Source organism: Caretta caretta, chromosome 11 (assembly GCF_965140235.1).
Source record: "Caretta caretta isolate rCarCar2 chromosome 11, rCarCar1.hap1, whole genome shotgun sequence".
Taxonomy (NCBI): domain Eukaryota; kingdom Metazoa; phylum Chordata; order Testudines; family Cheloniidae; genus Caretta; species Caretta caretta.
This window is the reverse complement of record NC_134216.1, coordinates 11,772,370-11,792,393: the sequence shown is the minus strand read 5'-3', so window position 1 is coordinate 11,792,393 and position 20,024 is coordinate 11,772,370. Positions and strand designations below refer to the sequence as shown.

The window sequence follows — 20,024 nt, the reverse complement described above, 5'->3', positions numbered from 1 at the left end:
GTCTGGACAAAGTGCAGCACTGCCTCTCACTGAATGACAAGGAGGCACTACATTTATCTGCATGGCAGCCTAGCAAAGAAAACCAGTAATATAAGTGCATTTGCAAGTGGAGAGTCAGGGCTCCCACCCCTTACACTCAGAGGCGGGAGGTTCCAGGGCTACTGCTGCGTAACTGAATTTTTTTATCCAGGTAATGTGGTTTCCTTATAAAAAGGTGGGGCTCAACTGTGGGGAGCTCAGCCACAATTCTGAAATAATGTGCTCCATGCTTACACCTCCTTCTCCTTTCCCCTCCTCGTTTTTCTTGCTTCTTTCATGCCTCTGATGTTTCGTAAGCTCTCTCCTTAAACTAAACAAGGTTTAGAATGTAAATATCCAAGGCGGCAATCTGGCATAAGTGGAATATATTGCACAGAGCCTGCCATTCTTTCAAACAGGTCATGTAAAAAATAGAATCCCTCCAATGCTCATCCTGATATGCTCTCATAATAAAAAGCACAGCTCTGCCCACTCCTCTGAAACTTTTTCCAGTCATGCAAGGTGATCTAGGTTATTCAAGTCACTTTCTCTCCATTCTTTTTGATCCTCAGCCCTTTGCTACTTCTCCTACTCTTCCTAGTGCTAGACGCCACCTTAATAATAATAGTTAATTAAGTTACCCACAACTGGTTATTCCCTTCTGGTCTCCTGGTCCTTGATCTCCTCCAACTCTTCTGAGCTCCTTTTCTAACATTATATGCTAAGTTTCTAGGCTGGGATTGTCAAAAGAACCTAATGGAGCAAGGTTCCCAAATCCCACAAATATTCAATGGGGATTGAGCACCTAACTTCCTCTGGTTCTTTTGAAAATCCTAGCTCTAATTTCCAATTGTTCATACCATTCGACCTTTGAGATTAACACTTTCATTTTTTCTGTTAATCATAGCATAGCTGGAGCCTGATCAAACACGCACTGATGAGATGGGGAGTCTTCCGATGGACTTCATTGGGTTTTGGATTAGGCCTTTATTTCCTATTTTTAGTACAGGAGAATACTGAAGTTTATCAGATGCCATGATGCAATAAATGTTAGCTTTTTAATGGCAACCCTTGTAGTTCAATCCTCGGTCTGATCCAAATCTACAAATTCCTGTCATACATAGTCTGTAGTACATAGTATATTTACTATACATAACACAGTACATTACATTAGATATGACTATAAATCATAATTAGCAAGATATTGTAAAATGGACAGAAATTGTCAGAAAATAAAAGTTAATAGTGATCATTTCACTTATAGAAATCTGTGTCTTTTTTATTTGGTTTTATAACGTGTAGTATAGTGCCTTATTTGTTCTTATTTATAGCCAGCAACTGAGCCACCAAAATAGTTCACAAATTAAAACAGATCTTTCCAAAGTATTGATTGCTTTTCTAACAAGATTGTATTACTTATTTTTAAACACATTTTCAGCATAGACAGAGTATGTTACAAAACTGTTATTTTTCCCCATAGGTGCAGTAATTATGCCATATACAGATAAGCAAATATGCATCCCTCCAGAACTGCCAGAACTGCTGAAACAGTTTACAAAAGCTGCTATTCGAACCCAGCCTCCAGATCTGCTCCAATGGGCATCTGAGTATGTTCATTTTTTCCTAACTTAAAAAAAATCAAACCCCCATTATAAAAGATTTGCTGGCCACCATGGAAAAGTTAATCACTTCACTGGATCTACCCACTGAAGTCAACTTCAGTGGATATATCCATTGGAGCTACATTGATTTACACCAGTTGAAAATCTGATTGCTGCTGCACAATAGCTTTTGAGATCTACTGAGCATCTGGCAACACTGTGAAGTCAATGTGAATTGCAGGTGTTCATTTCCTCTCCAGATTTGGCTTGTCTTGTGCTCCAAAGTTAATATTTGTGAGAGACCCACACTTACCTTTTCTTTGTCCCCACTACGGCTGGAGATCTGGTATTTTAAGTGTCTCTACAGCAGGCACACTATTAATTTAATCTAGTCAAAGGTTGAGATGCTGGTGATCACTGTATGTTCCCAGATGTACAGTTGCCACCTGGAATTGAGACTGTTTAAAATGAAATTCCTCTGAAGAGTGAGTCCCCAGATAAATTCAGCACTTTAATAAAATTATGGACATTTTAGAAACACTGGTCTATAACACTCAAAACTCTTCACCATCCAGGGGCAATGAGAGTAAGGTGTATATCACACGTGCACACATCTATTGTGCTAGTTCATTTTTTAAAAATGGGTTCTATGCTAATCTGGTATAAATCAGCATAGCTCAATTTAAAATTGATGTATCTATACTGATTTACACCAGGATATGGCCTCATATCTTTGCAATCCATCCTCCCTTTTCTTTAGCGCGGAACAACTCTCCAGTGACCACTAAATTAGTGAGTGGCCTGATTTGAAGTGCCCCCAGAACAACAGAAAGGATAAATTGTTAGTAAATCCAATAGATTACAAGGTGGTTTCATTGTTTTGTTTTTAAACAATGTTCAGCACTGCAGCAATCCCAAACTATGCGTTAAATTTATTATCCTTTTTCAAGTTTAAATGCTGTGGGGACTGAATTACTGCACAAGGAGTTTTTCCCAGGGTAATTCAGTGCATGGAGTGGCATGAGTGTTTAAATCAATTTGACATGTAATTTGTCTAATGAACACGCCTATCCTGAAATGTCAGCTCCCTCAGCTGATATTGGCATATGTGGGTGATAGGTTAAAGTGTTAACTTTCTCTAAGTAAAAAAAGTAGCTAATTACAGTTGATAAATAGACTGAACCATAAGATTTTATTTATTTACTTTTTAAATAATAGAGTATCAGGGTTGGAAGGGACCTCAGGAGGTCATCTAGTCCAACCCCCTGCTCAAAGCAGGACCAATCCCCAATTTTTGCCCCAAATGGCCCCCTCAAGGATTGAACTTGCAATCCTGGGTTTAGCAGGCTAATGCTCAAACCACTGAGCTATGCCTACCCCCTCAGTCCTATTGTCTTTCACCTTATTCAGTATAAGTTTAATGTATTATAGCAGGGGTACCTAGCCTTCTGCCCATGGGTCGTACATGGTCCAGCAGAGCACTCAGAAGGCCCACAGCCTACTTCAACACAATATACTAATGGCCAATTCATTTACATTTTGTCGTTATGTTTGCATTATTTTAGTTTACACAAGTGTGTAAATAGGTTGTTTCTGTGCACAGTATTGTCTATCTAAATACATATAAAACAAGCTGAACTTAAAATATAAATCAATACTGCTGACTTTACATCTTAATATATGTAGGTTGTGCTTAGGCTTATGTGGCCCTCCTGTACAATAAGCTTGGGCACCAATGTATTATAGCTAAAGCCGGTCTGTATTGTTTCCAGAATACTAGTTTCCTTTGGAACAACAATAAAGCATTTTGAATGTAGTGCTGTTCATTATTAAAGAGAAAAAGATGTATACTGTATGACCATTAATATTTTATTAGGAGGAAAGTTCTCTTTTATTGTAACATATTTGCTTCTATTTGATAATATCACAGACTTGTCCTAAAATTTGTGAGAAAATGTATGGTTTCTTTAAAAGATGATTTTCATTTAACGACCCTGATTCAGGAAAGCACTCTTATTCATGAAGTGCTCTTAAGCATATGCTAACATACTATCCTGAATAGGGATGGAATTACACTTATGCTTTAATGCTTTCCTGAATCAGGGCCAAAAATTAGATGTCCAAAGAAATACTATGGGCTGAATATAAAGACCATTGAAGTCAATGGAAGAACTCCCACTGACTACAACGGGAGATGATTCAAGCCCTAAAAATACCACTTATATGCAGGAATGAAAGGAAAGTTGTTTGATAGCACAGTACTTCTCTGATTAAAAGCAGTGCTGCTTAAACAGAAGCTGCTGCATCAGATAGTTGAAATCCAATTGTCTTCTATTTAGTAAGCATAAATCATATGAACCATTATGTTTAATATCTGCTTCTGTTAAAAGCATTTAGAAAGCAAGCATCTGTCTGTCTTTCTCTGTCTAGTTACTTTAGTGCTGTGGCCCGTGGTGATTTACCTCCAGTAAGAGAGCGATCAGAAAGGGTACCTTTGTCAAACTGGGCAGAACTCACTCCAGAGCTCTTAAAGGTCTTACACCAACGAGTAAGAAACATCTAATTTACTTTCTGGGGCAAATATATAGAGACAGAATATTTACATCCATATGCTATTTTGCTTCTTTAATAATGTTACGGATACTACATTTGCAGTCTGAGAAAATGTATTTGCTTTCAATGTTATTTCTGCAAATACTCTATTCAATGAATACAAGTAAAATGTGTATGGAGAATACTAATATATTAGCTGGTATCTTTGAAAAAAAATCACAGGTTTCTACCAATGAAGAACTGAGAAATAAGACCTTTAAAAATGTGACTCCTTGGCTAGATGCAACAGTACAAAATAAAATATTCCTTGAATTGTACTCCCTTTGGTCCTGATTGGGCAACCTTTTCCAATGCGGTGAACACTTACTCACACAAGTAATGCCACTGTACTCAATGGAATTATTTGCATAAGTATTCAGCAACAGTAAAGGTTACGCACTCAGGCTATATGTTCATAAAATTGAAGTCCTGCCAGATGTAGCAGAAACAATTTGTTTCCTTAACTCACACTGTTAATTATATCAAAATTTACAGCCTGGAATCATCACTGTCCTCAGTCTTCATTTCTATTTTCTATATGGATCAAATCTACAAATAGCTTTCTTAACCCTGCCTGCAAAATGTGTGTCAGACATCCAGTTGCTCCTGAAGGCTCTCTAGCATCATCAGCTCTTTCCATAAATCCAATTCAAAGTCAGCCCAGACTATTTCAAAAGCAAAAGTCTAGAACAAATCTAAGTAAAGTGCCCCAGCTGGGCATCCTGCTCTGTTAGTGTAGATTCAGTATGGCAAGGCCTGAAGCTGAACTTCAGCACCCTCAGAGTGCCCATTGTGTCAAATACTCTGACATCAACACTGTCTTTATTTTGACATAGTACCCTGGTGGTACTTACCACTGACCCAAAAGACTAATTTACTTCATGCCAAGCATAGTGCAAGGACTTTGTTAGGAACCCATTCTGTTCTTTAGATTTTTTCTGTTCTGTACTTCTTGGAGAAAATGTTCAAGCCCCTCAATGACTCTCCAGATTTCATAGTTAATAAGGGTGGGGATGTTTGGGCTGAGATTTCAGCTTAAAGAATAGCAAAACTGGAAATGAAAGGGAAAGATATTTCTTTACCTGTGATGCATATTATTATGTATTTATTTCCAGGTGAGTGGCAGACTGATAATCCATGTAGATGAACTGGCCCACATGTGGAAGGTGCTGAATCTCCCAACAGACTTATTTGAGAGTGTTATGAATGTTGGTCGTTTTACCGAAGAAATTGAATGGCTTAAGTTTTTAGCCCTGGCATGTAGCTCTCTTGGAGTTGTAAGTTTATCTACACTTTTTCATTCACATTTCTATATTCTTTACATAGCCGATCTTGATTTAGTGTTTCGGGTTGAGATTGGAGGTTGAGCAATTGGATATTTTACCCAGGTCATGGATCAAACACACCTCCTGGCTTTGAGTTCAGCACACACCTTTCATTTTGGGATGAGGGAGTTATTTTGACCATCTGCCCTCAGAGGTCAAGGAACCAGAGCATTTATAGAAGGCTCTGCAAGAGTATTGCTCCTCCAACTGATCAATGTCATATTAGGCTTTTATAACAAGATTTATTTTCTCTACCACTGATATAGTGGTACCTGGATCCTCTTTCCCAACCTCATTATAACAGTTCACATTGTTTTACAGATGATTTGCAACAATAGGGGAAGACAGCTAGGAGTGACAGTGGCAGAGTTATAGACTTTATCTGATTGTAACATAAAGGTTTTTCTAGACACATATGTCATAACTACAAGGGAGGCAAAAAGAGGTTGTCTCCACCATAGCATCCACAATATTTCAGTCAATAGATTTGCTTTGGGTGATGGATAGCTTGGTTTATTCTGGCTTTCTGCACTGAGAGTCTAAATTCCTCCCAGTGTGAGGAAATGTATAGTTCTTTTAAGAGAAAAATTATGCACATTTGGAGCAAATTCTCTGCTTCCATGAAGGCAGAACAACATCTTGTCACTCCACATAAATTTCACCTGTTGGTGCTGACTGAGATTCTAAAAGTGTTGGAGGGAACTTGGTACCACATCCTATGTTCTAGATTCACATTTTTCCTATCCGTTTGATCTGCAACCCTCTTGGTTTAGAAGTGTTAGGAAGTGTTCCCCATGAGGGCCCCTTGACTTTGGAACTCATTTTCCTGCTGGGTCTGAAATAGCCACATTCTGTTGGCCTTCAGGGTATGCTGCAAAATTCAAAATTTTAATGAAGCTTTGGGTTAAGAGTTTAGATACTTCTGTTTGGTATATGGTGGGGTTTCCTGCTGGATTTGTTATGATGGACATTTTAGGAAAATGTCAGGGGCTCTTAGGACCTAGGATAGGTGCCCTTTTAGATTCTTATAATTTGAAATAGGCATTAATAAATGTACATTTTTATTAACATATATTTATATTCTCAACATACCTGGAATGGCTTAATGGAGCAGCAGAACATGTTGTGCTCTGTGGGTAAGTGGCTGCATGTTCAAATCCTATCTGATCTATTGCAGAGAAGGTGAATGTATTCTCTAAGGCAAACTTTAAAAAAAAAAGTGAGGGTGGTTAGCCATTGGAACAAAATACTTAGGCATGTGGTGGATTCTCCATCACTTGCAATCTTTAAGTCAAGATTAGATATGTTTCTAAAAGATATGCTATAGCTCAGACAGAAGTTATGGACTTGAAGCAGAAGTTCTAGGATGATCTTCTATGGCTTATAGTTAGCAGGTCAGACTAGATGATCATAATGGTCCCTCATGGCTTTAAAATGTATCAATCTGCTCCTGAAACAATAAATATAACAGTGCTTAAAATGAGTTAACTAAAACCTTTACAAGTTTTACATCAGTGGTGATTGTGTTCAATATGATCAGTCAGTATCACTAGCAATTTTTGCATCATAGCAAATCTTAAAAATCATTCCATTTAGAGATAGTTCTATTTATAAATCCTATTTTCTGTATTTCACTTCTCTTTTGTTTCATTAGGGACCTTTTTATGAAAATGGGATATTTGTGCTTAGGCATTCATCTCTTCCTTCAGCATATTCCTCAATTAAATTCATAATATTCTAATTGTGACATTAGACTTAGGTTTTGTGCAGATAATTTTGATGTCACAGAAAATTTTGACTTCAGGTGAGCAACAAACAGTTGGAATCAATGAAGTCCCAGACAATAAAGCTCCTGTTTTCATGCTAATGCCCCTACTAGTGAGAAACATTCACATCAGCAGAATTGTCTCTAAGTAAAAAGTTTTCCATGAGGTGCCAGTGACACTTCCATGAATCCAGTTAAACAAAATACATGTGTATTAGTTTATTTCAAAGAAATAATGAGGGACCCTTTGTCGGTCTTAGAATAAGCGTAGGGCTGGTCATTATACAATAAATTGGCTCCATCTTGTGGGATTCAAGAGTCTTGCAACCTTCTGTGCAATATATAATATTAAACCGCTAACTGGAAAAAAAAATATCTATACTGTTAAAGGTGTCAGCAGCTCATAAAGTTCAAAACATTGTGGCCCTTAATGATGCGGTGTTCTACAAATTAGATAATTCTTTAAGATTAATTATCCCTAACCTGTTCATATATTCCTAGTGAACACTCCTGTTAGCATCAGTGGGAACTAAAGGTGGGATTTTATTGACTTTAATGAGATCAGAATTAGGCCACACTCTGGGGGGAAAAAAATCTCTAATTGCATGTTAGGATATCAGGATCAACCATTTGTATGCTTCCATATTCAACAAAAGGCTTTAACTGATAATCCTTTATAGGATAATGACTGTAACCATTTACTGCCTCCTGAGCACCCCCTCATGACTAGGGTTGCCTCTTTGGCCATTCCACCTCTATTTTCCCTTCATCTGGACCCTGTAAGAATTCAGTCTCCAGTAACCGTCTAAGCTCAAACCCTTTAATTCACTCTCCTGCAGTTCTCCTCAGGTTGGCACTAGAGTTTGTAAAATACAGAACTCAAAAGTCCAAAACCAAACATGTTTCAGCTCAACTTCCCTTCTTAAGCTCCCATTCACAGGCTTTATCTGGCTAGTGTTCTACAGGAACCAAACGTGTTCTTCATAGCTGCTCTTTCCACTTTCTCCACATAAACTCCTCTTTTCTGAATTTACTGCCAGACCTCCTGGCTCTAGCAATCTCAGCTACTCTCTCTCTTAGCCACACCCAGGGGTGAAAGTGAGCCGGTACTGGCCGGTACGGCATACCGGGAAGAACCCGCACCGGCCCGTATGCAGCCCACACTAAAGCATGGCTGCAGCAGCGGCGTCCGGAGCCCCAGGCCCTTTAAATCGCTACTGGAGCGCCAAGTGGCCTGGAAGAGCGGGTGCTGACCCTCAGCCCCGCCCCTTCTGCCCGAGGCCCCAGCCAAGGCCCAGTACCGGTAAGTGTCTGGAGTTACTTTTACCCCTGGCCACACCCCTCCCTGCAGCTTCCTGTTGCCCTTTATATTAGAATCACCACCGTCCCAGCTCACAACCATCCCAGCTTCACCAGAGCTCTCATGATCTGAAGGATGTTTCACATCCCTTCATGATTAAGGTTAATATTTTTACAGCATTCAAAAATGAGTTTGGTGCTTTTCAGAAATATTTCTTAAAAGTCAAGATTCCTGGCCAGGAGGGCTTGAAATATAGTTTTATATTTCAGACCTTTACATTAAAGGTGAGTTTTTACAAATGATGAACTCTAAAAGGTTATGGTTAGTGGCACACAATGGAAAACACTGGTGCATCAAATTAAGTCCATCATCCATTATACAATTGAACCTCTCTTCATCATAAGTTTAGATGCACACAGAATGCAGGGTGGGGGCCCCCAATGTGCAAGGCAGTCACTGTAAAAACAGTACCAACCAACCAGGCATGCTTTACACTGTATGAATGGTGTGATCTTATATCTATTGTAAGAGAGAATCCACCACAATCCTCAGTAAATTATTCTAATGATTAGTTTCCCTCACTGTTAAATTTGCACCTTATTTCTGCTCTGAATTTGTCTAGCTTCAACTTCCAGCCATTGGTCCTGATATACCTTTGTCTGCTAAATTGAAGAGTCCTCTATTATCAGATTTCTGTTCTCCATGTAGGTACTCATAGGCTGTGATCAAGTCAACCCTCAACCTTCTCTTTGTTAAGCTAAATAGATTGATCTCCTTGAATCTTTTTCTAAAAGACATGTTTTCCAATCCTTTAATCATTTTCATGGGTCTTCTCTGAACCCTTTCCAATTTTTCATCATCCTTCTTGAAGTATGGACACCAGGGCCAAACACAGAAGTAAGGCAATCTCCTTATCCCTATTTATACATCAAAGAATAATTTGCCCTTTTAGTCACAATATCACTCTTGGAACTAATGTTCAGCTAGATGTCCACCCTGACCCCCAAATCTTTTTCAGAGTTACTGCTTCCCACGATACTGTCCCCCATCCTGTAAACATTTGGTCACATTGAAACACATTGTTTGCTGGCACCCAGTTTACCAAGTGATCCAGATAACCCTGTGTCAATGAACTGTCCTCTTCATTATTTACTACTCCCCAATCTTTATGTCATTTTATCAGTAATTATTTTGTTTTCTTCCAAGTTATTGATAAAACTGCTAAATAGCATAGCGTCAAAAACCAATCTCTGTAGGACTCCTGGAGAAACACACCGGTTTAATGAGGATTCCCTGTTTACAATTACATTTTGAAACCTATCAATTAGCTAGTTTTTAATCCATTTAATATGTACCATTGTTGATTTTGTATTCTTCTAGTTTCTTAATCAAAATGTCATGCAGTACCAAGTCAAGCACCTAACAGAAGTTTAAGTATATCACATCAATACTCTTACCTTTATCAACCAAGCTCATACTCTCAAAACAAAAAAAAATAGATTAGTCTGACAGGTCTATTTTCTATAACACCATTGTATTCTTTAACTCTGTGTAAATTGAGTCCTATATCAGCCATTCCATTATTTTGCCAGAGATCAATATCAGACTGACAGGCCTATAATTAACTGGATCATCCCATTTGCCTGTTTAAATATTAGCACAACATTAGCTTTCTTCCAGTGCTCTGGAACTTTCCCACTGTTCCAAGACTTATTGAAAATCCACAGTAATGGTCCAATGAGCTCCTTAGACAATTTTAAATCAGCAGGCCCAGCTAACTTGCATCCAGGAGTTTTAAAAAAAAATCTCACTTTAATAGTTGCTATTTAACATCCTCCTTTAGTTACTGTTGGAATGGAAACTATTTAATAGTCATATGATATGACTACATCATTTTTTTCTCCCCAAACAGAGAACAGAAATATTTATTAAACATTTCTGCCCTTTCTGCATTGTTATTGACAATTCTACTATTTCCATGTAATAATGGATCCGTACTGTTTTTAGGATTCCTTTTCTTCCTAATATACTTAAATTCCTTCTTGACCATAACTTTGCTGTCCACAGATTTTGCCTTTTGTTCTTTTGCTTACCTTATCAATTTACTTCAACTCCTAGCTTCCAATTTATATTCACTGCTGTTAGTCACCTCTTTTTCTCATTTGTTATATATTTTTATTTTTTATAGCTGTTGTCACTTCCTCTCTAAATCAGGCAGGTTTTTTAACCACCATAATCTTCCTCCTCAGTTGTGCCTTTTTGTACATCTACTAAAACCTTCTTGAACAGTTTCAAGTTTTCTCCCCGCTGATTTGTCTCTTAATTGTTTTCAGTTTTGTGAAACTGGTCCTTGTAAAAACACCAAGTACGTATATTACTGGTTTGGAATTTATTGTGCTTACACATAACAAATATAGCCAAGTCATGATCGCTTACACCTAAGCATCCTCTGATTTTTATGTCTGTGATCAATTCCTCTTTATCTGTCAAGAGGTGGTCTAATATATATTGCCCCATGTTGGATGCAACAATTTTTGAGTTAGGAAACAGTCATCTATAATTTTTATAAATTCCAAGGATGTTTTAGTACTGGTGGCATGAGACCTCCAGCATGTGTCACTCAGATTGAAGTCCTTCATGATTATGCAGCTTTTTTCCTATCTTATAGATAATTGCCGATAGAGCTGGTCATCCTGTTTTCTAGTGTGATTTGGTGGCTTGCAGCTCTGCTTCTGTTGTTCCTAGATCCTTCCTTTTGTTCGTTTGTTTCCTGTACTTTCCTAAGCAAAAGAACTTTGTTTCACCTTAGCTGATGACAGCACTCATAAAAAGGTGAGGTTCCAGCTCCCCAGAGTATACCATCCTAAGCAACTCTTAGTTTTTCTTGTTGTTTACACATTTCAGATCTTGTAGACAGTTTTTATTTGTTGTACTGTACCAGTCTGTCATCTTATATTGTAAACTTTTTGCAACAGGGACCATTCTTTTGTTATGTTTATATACTACCCGCCTGTAATGGGGTCGCACTCACCTCTCACAACTGCCCTCTGGCCAAGTGCATGTGCCTGCACTCTCTCTCTCTCTCTCTCTTTGTGGTGGGTCTTCGGTGACTCAGCCCTCTGGCCAAGTCACACACAGTCGGTGCAATAAAAGCAAAGCAAAACCCCTTCTGGGGTACAAGCCCAACAGGGGTCTCTCTCAGTGCCCTCTGTAATGTCTCCCACAAGTTGTCCCTGCTCCAGGATAGGGTAGTGCCCCAGGGCTCCCTCCCTGGCGATAAAGTCTTCACTCTCTTAGGGCCTTTCCATTAAGGTGACCAGATGTCCTGATTTTAAAGGGACAGTTCCAATATTTGGGGCTTTTTCTTATATAGGCTCCTATTACCCCCACCCCCATCCTGATTTTTCACACTTGCTGTCTGGTCACCTTACTTTCCGTCCACAACTCTCCAGCTGGGCTGTTGCAGTTTATTTACTTGCCCTGGGATGCCTCAGTGTCCAGGCCACTTCCCCCAATGGTTAATGGGGATGGGAGGGACCAAGGCCCATCCACTATTCCAGGTGCCAACCCAAGGACCCTGTAGATAGCAGCTGTCCACTGTGTCCCTTTATCTAAGTCCCACCACTGTTCTAATTGCTTGGGCCACTTCCCCGCAGCCCTGTGCCATCTTCACCCTTACCTTAGGGCCTTGTCCTGGTGGAGTCCCCGCAACCCACTCAGGAGTCCTTCTCACTCTCCCCAGCTTCTGGCAGCACTACCTCATCCGAGGTACTGCAGATCCCTCAGCCATCCACACACCATCCAGCTCTAGCAAGGAACTCCCCCACTCTGGCCCTGCAGCTCTTTTTACACTAGTCTGTTGGGCCCTGATTGGCTGCTTCCCTCACAGCCGCTCTAGGCAGTTTGAAGGACCGGTTTACTGCCCTTTTCTGGGGTGGGGTGTGGCAGGGCCTAGTCCACCCCATCACACCGCCCAATGGGGTTGAGATCTCAAATGACACCACAACAAATAATTATAATATATTTCATTACTCATAACATACCCAACTTTTACATAATTTCTTCTTTGAGTCTTTTCTTATAAATTAATTCCTACAGCCCTTAAATAATTTTTGTTGCTATTCTCTGAATTCCCTCCAATTTGTCAACCTCTTTCTGGTATTGAGAAGTATAGTGTTGCAGGCGCAATCCCACCTGAATCATAAACTGCACAGTAGGATTGTTATTCCTGTAGTCTGTGACATAATTTCTCTACATATGAAAACCACATTCACAGTGGAGTGTTTTGTGCCATCATATTGCTGTTCACCATCACCACTTTGTCATTACTGTGCTCTAGATTTGTCCTTCCCATTGAATAGCTGAGTTCCCACTCCACAAAATATTTTAGTTTGCATTTTTCCAGGATGAATTTTATTTTAGTATTTCCGTCCCCTACTGATAACTTTTCAGGTCCCTTTATATTAGTTGACTTTAATGGGAATTTTGCTTGAGTCCAGATTATAGAATTAGATCTTGTTTGGAATACCTCCCACTTTTGCAGGTTTCAGAGTAACAGCCGTGTTAGTCTGTATTCGCAAAAAGAAAAGGAGTACTTGTGGCACCTTAGAGACTAACCAATTTATTTGAGCATAACCTTTCATGAGCTACAGCTCACTTCATCGGATGCATACTCCGATGAAGTGAGCTGTAGCTCACGAAAGCTTATGCTCAAATAAATTGGCTAGTCTCTAAGGTGCCACACGAACTCCTTTTCTTTTTGCTTCCCACTTTTGCACTAGACTTTGACTTGGATAATAAATGCTCCCACACAGGAGAATAAGACGGAGTTTGAAAACCTCTTACATCCCCTTAACTGGTTAACCAGACCTTAAATTGAAGTGCACAGGTGCATAATCTATGCCCATTTACCTAAGGCAGGTTTGGATGGAGGGGCTGGTAATTGGCAAAGCCTTAACTCCATTCCCTAATGCACCAGCCAGCACAGAGTGTCAAAATTTGCTGCTGGTATAGGCCAAAAGTAAAGTGCTGCCCAGCCAGAGTAACAAGAAAAAAGAGAGGGAGATGAACCACAAAGGTTCAATGTCTCTTAGAGCTATTCCTGAAATGCAACCGTTCAATAATCAGCCCTCACACAAAGCTGGGCCTAAAGACAAAATCTAGCCCTCAGTGTCACCTGCAAAATAAATGTACTATTTATAATATGAATAATGTCACATTTATAATAGTACTATCCATCAAACAATCTCCAAATACTTATCTCATCTTCCAGACCATTAATAAAGAAGTTAAATAAAATAAAGCCTTAATCCCGCTCCTGGAGATCCCAGCAGACCTCTCCATTTATTCGTTACATTGTCATTTATCATTCAGTCCTTTATTTATGGCTTTGCAGACTAATTTTTGGTGTCTTTATGACAGTGTTTCTCTCCATACCAAGAAAAGTAGGCCTCTAGTCTCTTCATTGATATTGCCAAAAGTGAGGCTCACTTATTTTATTTTATTTTCCCAATAGACTATTGCAAAAACACTGAAGATTATATGTGAGGTTTTATCCAGCGATTATGACAGTGGACCTCCACGTATTCCTTTTAGCACTTTCCAGTTTCTCTACACATACATTGCTGAAGTGGACGGGGAGATTTCAGCATCCCATGTCAGCCGAATGCTGAATTACATTGAACAGGAGGTGTAAGTAAATCTCTGTCAACTGTCAACCACAGTTAAAGCTTCCTTCATCAGAGGCATGTATTTATGCTGTAGTTATTAAACTGCAGGAAGGATGGAGAAACAAACGAGGAAGGGAGACAGCAGAAAAGAGAGGCAGAAGGTAGAGAGAGAGAAAGAAGTAAAGTGAAAGGAAGAAGTGAAAATAGTAGCAGTCATAGAGAAAGAATTGTTAAAATGAGGGAGTGAAAGTTAATTATGAGGGAGCAATAAAGACCAATAATAATGGGGGAGTGAAGAGACAGGAAAGAGGAGGAATCATTATTATTTATTGTATAGCACCAAAAGGTGTGCTAAATGCTTCAAAGGAGACAAAGAAAGATGTTGTCCCAGCACCAAATTCTTTCAGTCCAAAGAAAAGCACAGAGTTCAAATGGCAGAGTCCTAAGGATTGTTACCATTTATTATTTATATAGAACTAAACAAGTAACAAGCCCCTGTCCCAGATAGCTTACACTCTAAGGGGCAGATCCTCAGCTAGAAAAACTGGCGTAGCTCCACTGATTTCAAAGAAGCTTTGACAATTTATACCAGGTGAAGCTCTGCCCCTGAAGTTACAACAGTGCAATATAGCTAAATAGAGTAAAACAAGTATGCCCAGAATGACGAATGGTCATTATAGTAAATGGTATAACAATATAACATTATAGAAAATGCTTCATGGATTGTTAGGTGTATTTTGAAAAAGGGAAGCATCTTGATGTAAATAAATTAAAAACTTGTTCCAAGTGTACAGGATGCCATGGGAAAAGTCATGATCTGGGATGGATGAAAGAGACAAAGGATTCCATCCAACTCCCACTAAAGTCAATGCAAATGTTTTCATTGACTTCAACTGGAGTAGGAGGAGGGCCAAAGAGCACAGTTTGGAGAGAAGAGAAGTTTGACTACAGCACAGGGAGCAGAGATTGGGTGAACATAATTAGTATTATGTTTTCTCTTACAACTATCATGAAAATCCAGGTCTCAATGAATTTAATATATATTCCATTTTTTATGCAGCATTGGACCTGATGGCCTAATCAAGGTGAATGATTTTACCCAGAATCCACGGGTCAGACTGGAATAGTGGCACAGCTTATCAAGTACTTTGATAGGAAAATGAAGAAACGTGCTTCAAAATAATGGTTACTATTAGGCCTTTCACTGTCTTTTTTCTTGTTTCTATCAATAAACAATTTGGCCAAGAAGTCAATCACAAATGTGTGAGTGTGGATTAAGAGACTGTCAGTGGAATGGAACATTGTCACAGGTTAATGATTAGAGCTGGTCAATTTTGTATTTTATTTATTTATTTATTGTGCTGAAAGTTTTCCCTTTGAAAAATACAGTTTTGTTGAAACAAATTATTCATCAGAATATGTCAATTACAACAAAAACATTTTGCAGAAAATTTCTAAACAAAAGTTCTCATTTTGAATTGATGTTTTCATATGAAAAAATGTTCGTTTCCATTTAAAATGCCATTTGGTTTCAGTTTTCGGTTTAAAAAAAACCATACATAACATCTTAATCAAATTAATTCAAAACTTCCCATGGGAAAACTGAAATGTTTTTGAGCAAAAATTGAAAGATTTTCATTCAAAATTTCTTGCAGGAAAAAATTCCAGTTTTCCAACCAGTGATTGGAAACTAATGATTTTCTGCTGCCAAGTAAGGCCAATGAGAGCCTTATGGAAAATTATCCTGTGACAGGGATATGGTGTTATAGCAGTATCTCATCTAATATCAGTGCTCCTGACACAGAGCATGTCAGTGCTCCTGACAAAGAGCTAGATCACTCCTGAAAGAGGTGAAGCAGTACCACCGCAGTGCAAGCACCAAACAACATTCTGTCTTTCCTGCACTCCCCAGAAACACACCCACTATTACACCCTTTGTGGATACAGCTTACTCCATCGTATGAGATTGGCTCCACTCCGTGGGCTGGGGCAAAGTGGAGAACAGCGACAAGCTCGGCCTCTTCGCCATAACTACTCATCGTATTTAGGGTATTGTAAACTCCTGACGGACTACAGAGACCAATCCTTGAGCTCCCCATATAGGAAGGACAGTAATTTTGTCTGCCTTTTATGCAAGGCCATGAAAAGGGAATGAGAAAGGCTTCTTCTGTCCTAGCCCATTGGTGCAAAATGACCACAGAATCTGTCTCTATGTTTTCTGATCCTGCTCCTTAAGTTAATTGAAGTTTTGCCATAGGAGCTGGGCCTAAACTATTATTGACCTTCTGTACCCAAACTGACTTACAGAACAAAACTATTGTTTATTCAGATAACAGCTTAGATACTGAAGTGCAGCTTATTTAAAGGTCTTTTTAAAGTTGGTTTGACTGCTTGAGTGTTCTATTTGTGTTAATTGTATCTCTAAAGAATGGTCAGCTACCCACATACTATCTTGGCTAGGAGATTCAATATAAAGTATTTTAATTTAAACTGGAAATATACATATATTTTTCTTTTAGTACCACCCGCCTTTAAGGCCTCATGCTCCAGCCTAAATCCTCTGGCCAAAGAGAATGGGACTGGGCCTTCTCATAAGTCTTTCAATATTATCCCTGACTTGGTCATAGAGGACACTGTTGAGTAAGAGAGGGGCGCTTTCCCCCCCCCAGGAGTGATTATACTGGCTTTATAGTACTCCGTTTCTGCAAAGAACAAGAAATTACAGTTGAGGCTCATCAAGGGCATAGCTGACTTGATCTTCTTTCTGGAGATGAGTTAGAACATCCAGCAAAGATTGGACCAAATATAAGCAAACATTTGTTATCAGTTATGAATGTGTGAGGTAACGATATATTACTTGATTATTTATAAAATCTCATGATTTTAGGGGTCTGTTTCATGATTTTTGATCACTTGTGGTTGGCAATACTGTAACCTCTAGTCACATCACCTCTTTCTATTCTCCTCACTCACTTTCAATTTTAAAAAGAAATCTGGTTGCATATGTCTCTTCTGCTAATATGCATTGTAGAATACATCTCTGAAAATCATTCTAAATGAAGAGGGGGAAGAGGAAGCTGTTGTTTGTTTTTAAATAATTTAGATTAGTTCTTTCTTTAATTATTCAAGCCTTTGCATTCATGGCCATCAATGATCAGTTTGGTGGACGCTCACCCTCATGTCGAGTAGTAGTTTGGTGACTTAAAGCATCTCAGAGAAAATAGGTTTCAGAGGAACAGCCGTGTTAGTCTGTATTCGCAAAAAGAAAAGGAGTACTTGTGGCACCTTAGAGACTAACCAATTTATTTGAGCATGAGCTTTCGTGAGCTACAGCTCACTTCATCAGATGTATACCGTGTGAGACTAACCAATTTATTTGAGCATGAGCTTTCGTGAGCTACAGCTCACTTCATCAGATGTATACCGTGTGAGACTAACCAATTTATTTGAGCATGAGCTTTCGTGAGCTACAGCTCACTTCATCAGATGTATACCGTGTGAGACTAACCAATTTATTTGAGCATGAGTGATGAAGTGAGCTGTAGCTCACGAAAGCTCATGCTCAAATAAATTGGTTAGTCTCTAAGGTGCCACAAGTACTCCTTTTCTTTCAGAGAAAATAGTTGCACCATAAGATACTTGACTTTAGTTTGATAATTGCCCATCATCTTCTGTGAACATTCTCATCTTGTTCTTTGCTTTTTTTCCCTTTAGCACCTATGACTGGCAAGGTGTTAACAGGCGCACGAATGGTCCCTTGAAATATGTGTTAAGTACTTAAAGTAAACAATCTGTTCCACCTTGTATTTTTCTGTGACACTCTGAGTACATTTCCCAGATTTGAAGAAGAGCTCTGTGTAAGCTTGAAAGCTTGTCTTTCTCACCAATAGAAGTTGGCCCAATACAAGATATTACCTCACCCACCTTGTCTCTCTCTCATATTCAATTTGCGATCCGCTATAATCCGCAAACCCTTTTCAGAAGTACTATCATCTCGCCAGTTATTCCCCATTTTGTAATTGTGCATTTGATTTTTCCTTCCTATGTGAAGTACTTTGTACTTATCTTTAATGAATTGCATATTGTTGATTTCAAAGCAATTCTCCAATCTGTCAAGGTCATTTTGAATTCAAATTCTGTCCTCCAGTGCTTGCAACCACTCCCAGTTTGGTGTCATCTGCAAATTTTATAAGCATACTCTCCACTCCATTATACAAGTTATTAATTAAAATACTGAATAGTATTGGAGCTAGGACTGGCCTCTGGGGGATCTTACTAGATACACCCTCCCAATTTGACAGTAAACCATTAATAACTACTCTTTGAGTAAGATATTTCAGTCAGCTGTGCGCTCACCTTATAGTAATTTCATGTAGACCACATTTCCCAAGTTTGCTTATGAGACTGTTGCATGGGACTGTGTCAAAAGCCTTACTAAAATCAAGGCATAACACATCTCCTGCTTCCCCCCAACTACTAGGCCAGTAACTCTGTCCAGGAAGGAAATTTGGTTGGTTTGGCATGATTTGTTCTTGACAAATCCATGGTGACTATTCCTTATAACTCTATTATCCTCTCTGTGCTTACAAATTGATTGTTTAATAATTTCTTCTATTGTCTTTTCAGATATTGAAGTTAGACTGACTGGTCTATAATTTCCTAGATCCTCTTTGTTCCCCTTTTTTAAGGAAAGTATTATGTTTCCCCTTCTCCACTCCTCTGAGACCTCACCCATCCCCATGAATTCTCAAAGATAATTGCTAATGGTTCTGAGATTGCTTCAGCTGGTTCCTTAAGTACTCTTAATTCCCTAAAGTCCTGATGCTACTGTGAAGCTCACTTTCTATTTTTTTCTATACACCACTTTCATCACCATAGTAGCCAAGTGCCTTCCAGTAGTGAATTAAGCAGTGTGACTACACATCTGTCACATGTTGTTTGTTCTCTCATCTTCTCCCCACGGTAAGAAGCGTATGCAATGAAGTGTCTTTTTGTGATAGAGTTTAGAGTATTTTTTTTTAAATATACATGTTACTATGCATTTGTATTAGAAAAGTCAAGGTCAAATAAATGCATCTTTTACTTGGAGAAGAAGGTGGTGAGGTTTGTGACGGTCCTTAGTTCCTGAGAGAATTTATTTCACAGTCCCAGAACTGCACAGCTGTTTTGTCTGGTAGAAGCAACTGTTACACTGTCCCATTTACAGTTGTGAATGGACCATAGAAATGGCATGAATATGTATTTGTCTTACTATAATTTCATTTTCCTGAGTGGGGCAGCATATCAATTGTAAAACCATCAGTGCCAGGCCTACCTTACAAGGCTATCAATGCCATTCCCTAAAAGGATCCTCCCTTACCAGCATCTAGGATCTCCTACGAGGTCAATGCCCCTCTCTTCCCTTTTCCATTCCCAGCTACTGTTTTAAATGTATCTACTGATCTTTCAATTTTTGTAAAAATATTTGATTGCAATTTCATTGTAACCTCTATTCCACTAGGTGGCACTTGTTGTCTACATAACGAGCCTGTAGCCTTCAGTTTATGGTATTGTCCAAGTAAATCATCTGTTCAGTGGCAATAAATAACTGATGACATCAGATTTTATATTTATTGCACAGTCCTTCCATCTCTCATGAAAATGCATACACATTGGGTAACATCCTGCATCTCAATAGATATTAATTATACAGTTCTGTGTTTCTCAACCTTTTCAGGTTGGCAACCCTTTATTCAAAGTAAACAAAATATCACA

General features: G+C 38.8%; 1 protein-coding gene across 1 annotated transcript; it reads left to right on the top strand.

Annotated features, from left to right (window-relative positions):
• The first annotated feature begins 1,509 nt into the window (after positions 1–1,509).
• On the top strand, positions 1,510–15,397 carry LOC125644711 (ropporin-1). Its single transcript, XM_048869080.1, has 5 exons — positions 1,510–1,625; positions 4,050–4,167; positions 5,327–5,488; positions 14,117–14,292; positions 15,331–15,397. Exons 1-5 carry the CDS (start codon positions 1,510–1,512, stop codon positions 15,395–15,397), a joined length of 639 nt encoding a protein of 212 aa, XP_048725037.1.
• Positions 15,398–20,024: the final 4,627 nt, after the last annotated feature.

Bases quoted from the DNA above. Each gene is read 5' to 3' on its own strand.
- LOC125644711 (XM_048869080.1), top strand. From the start codon at position 1,510: ATGCCATATACAGATAAGCAAATATGCATCCCTCCAGAACTGCCAGAA. The intron at 4,168-5,326 runs GTAAGAAACATC...ATTTATTTCCAG, and splicing joins TAAAGGTCTTACACCAACGA to GTGAGTGGCAGACTGATAAT. The intron at 5,489-14,116 runs GTAAGTTTATCT...TTTTCCCAATAG, and splicing joins CATGTAGCTCTCTTGGAGTT to ACTATTGCAAAAACACTGAA.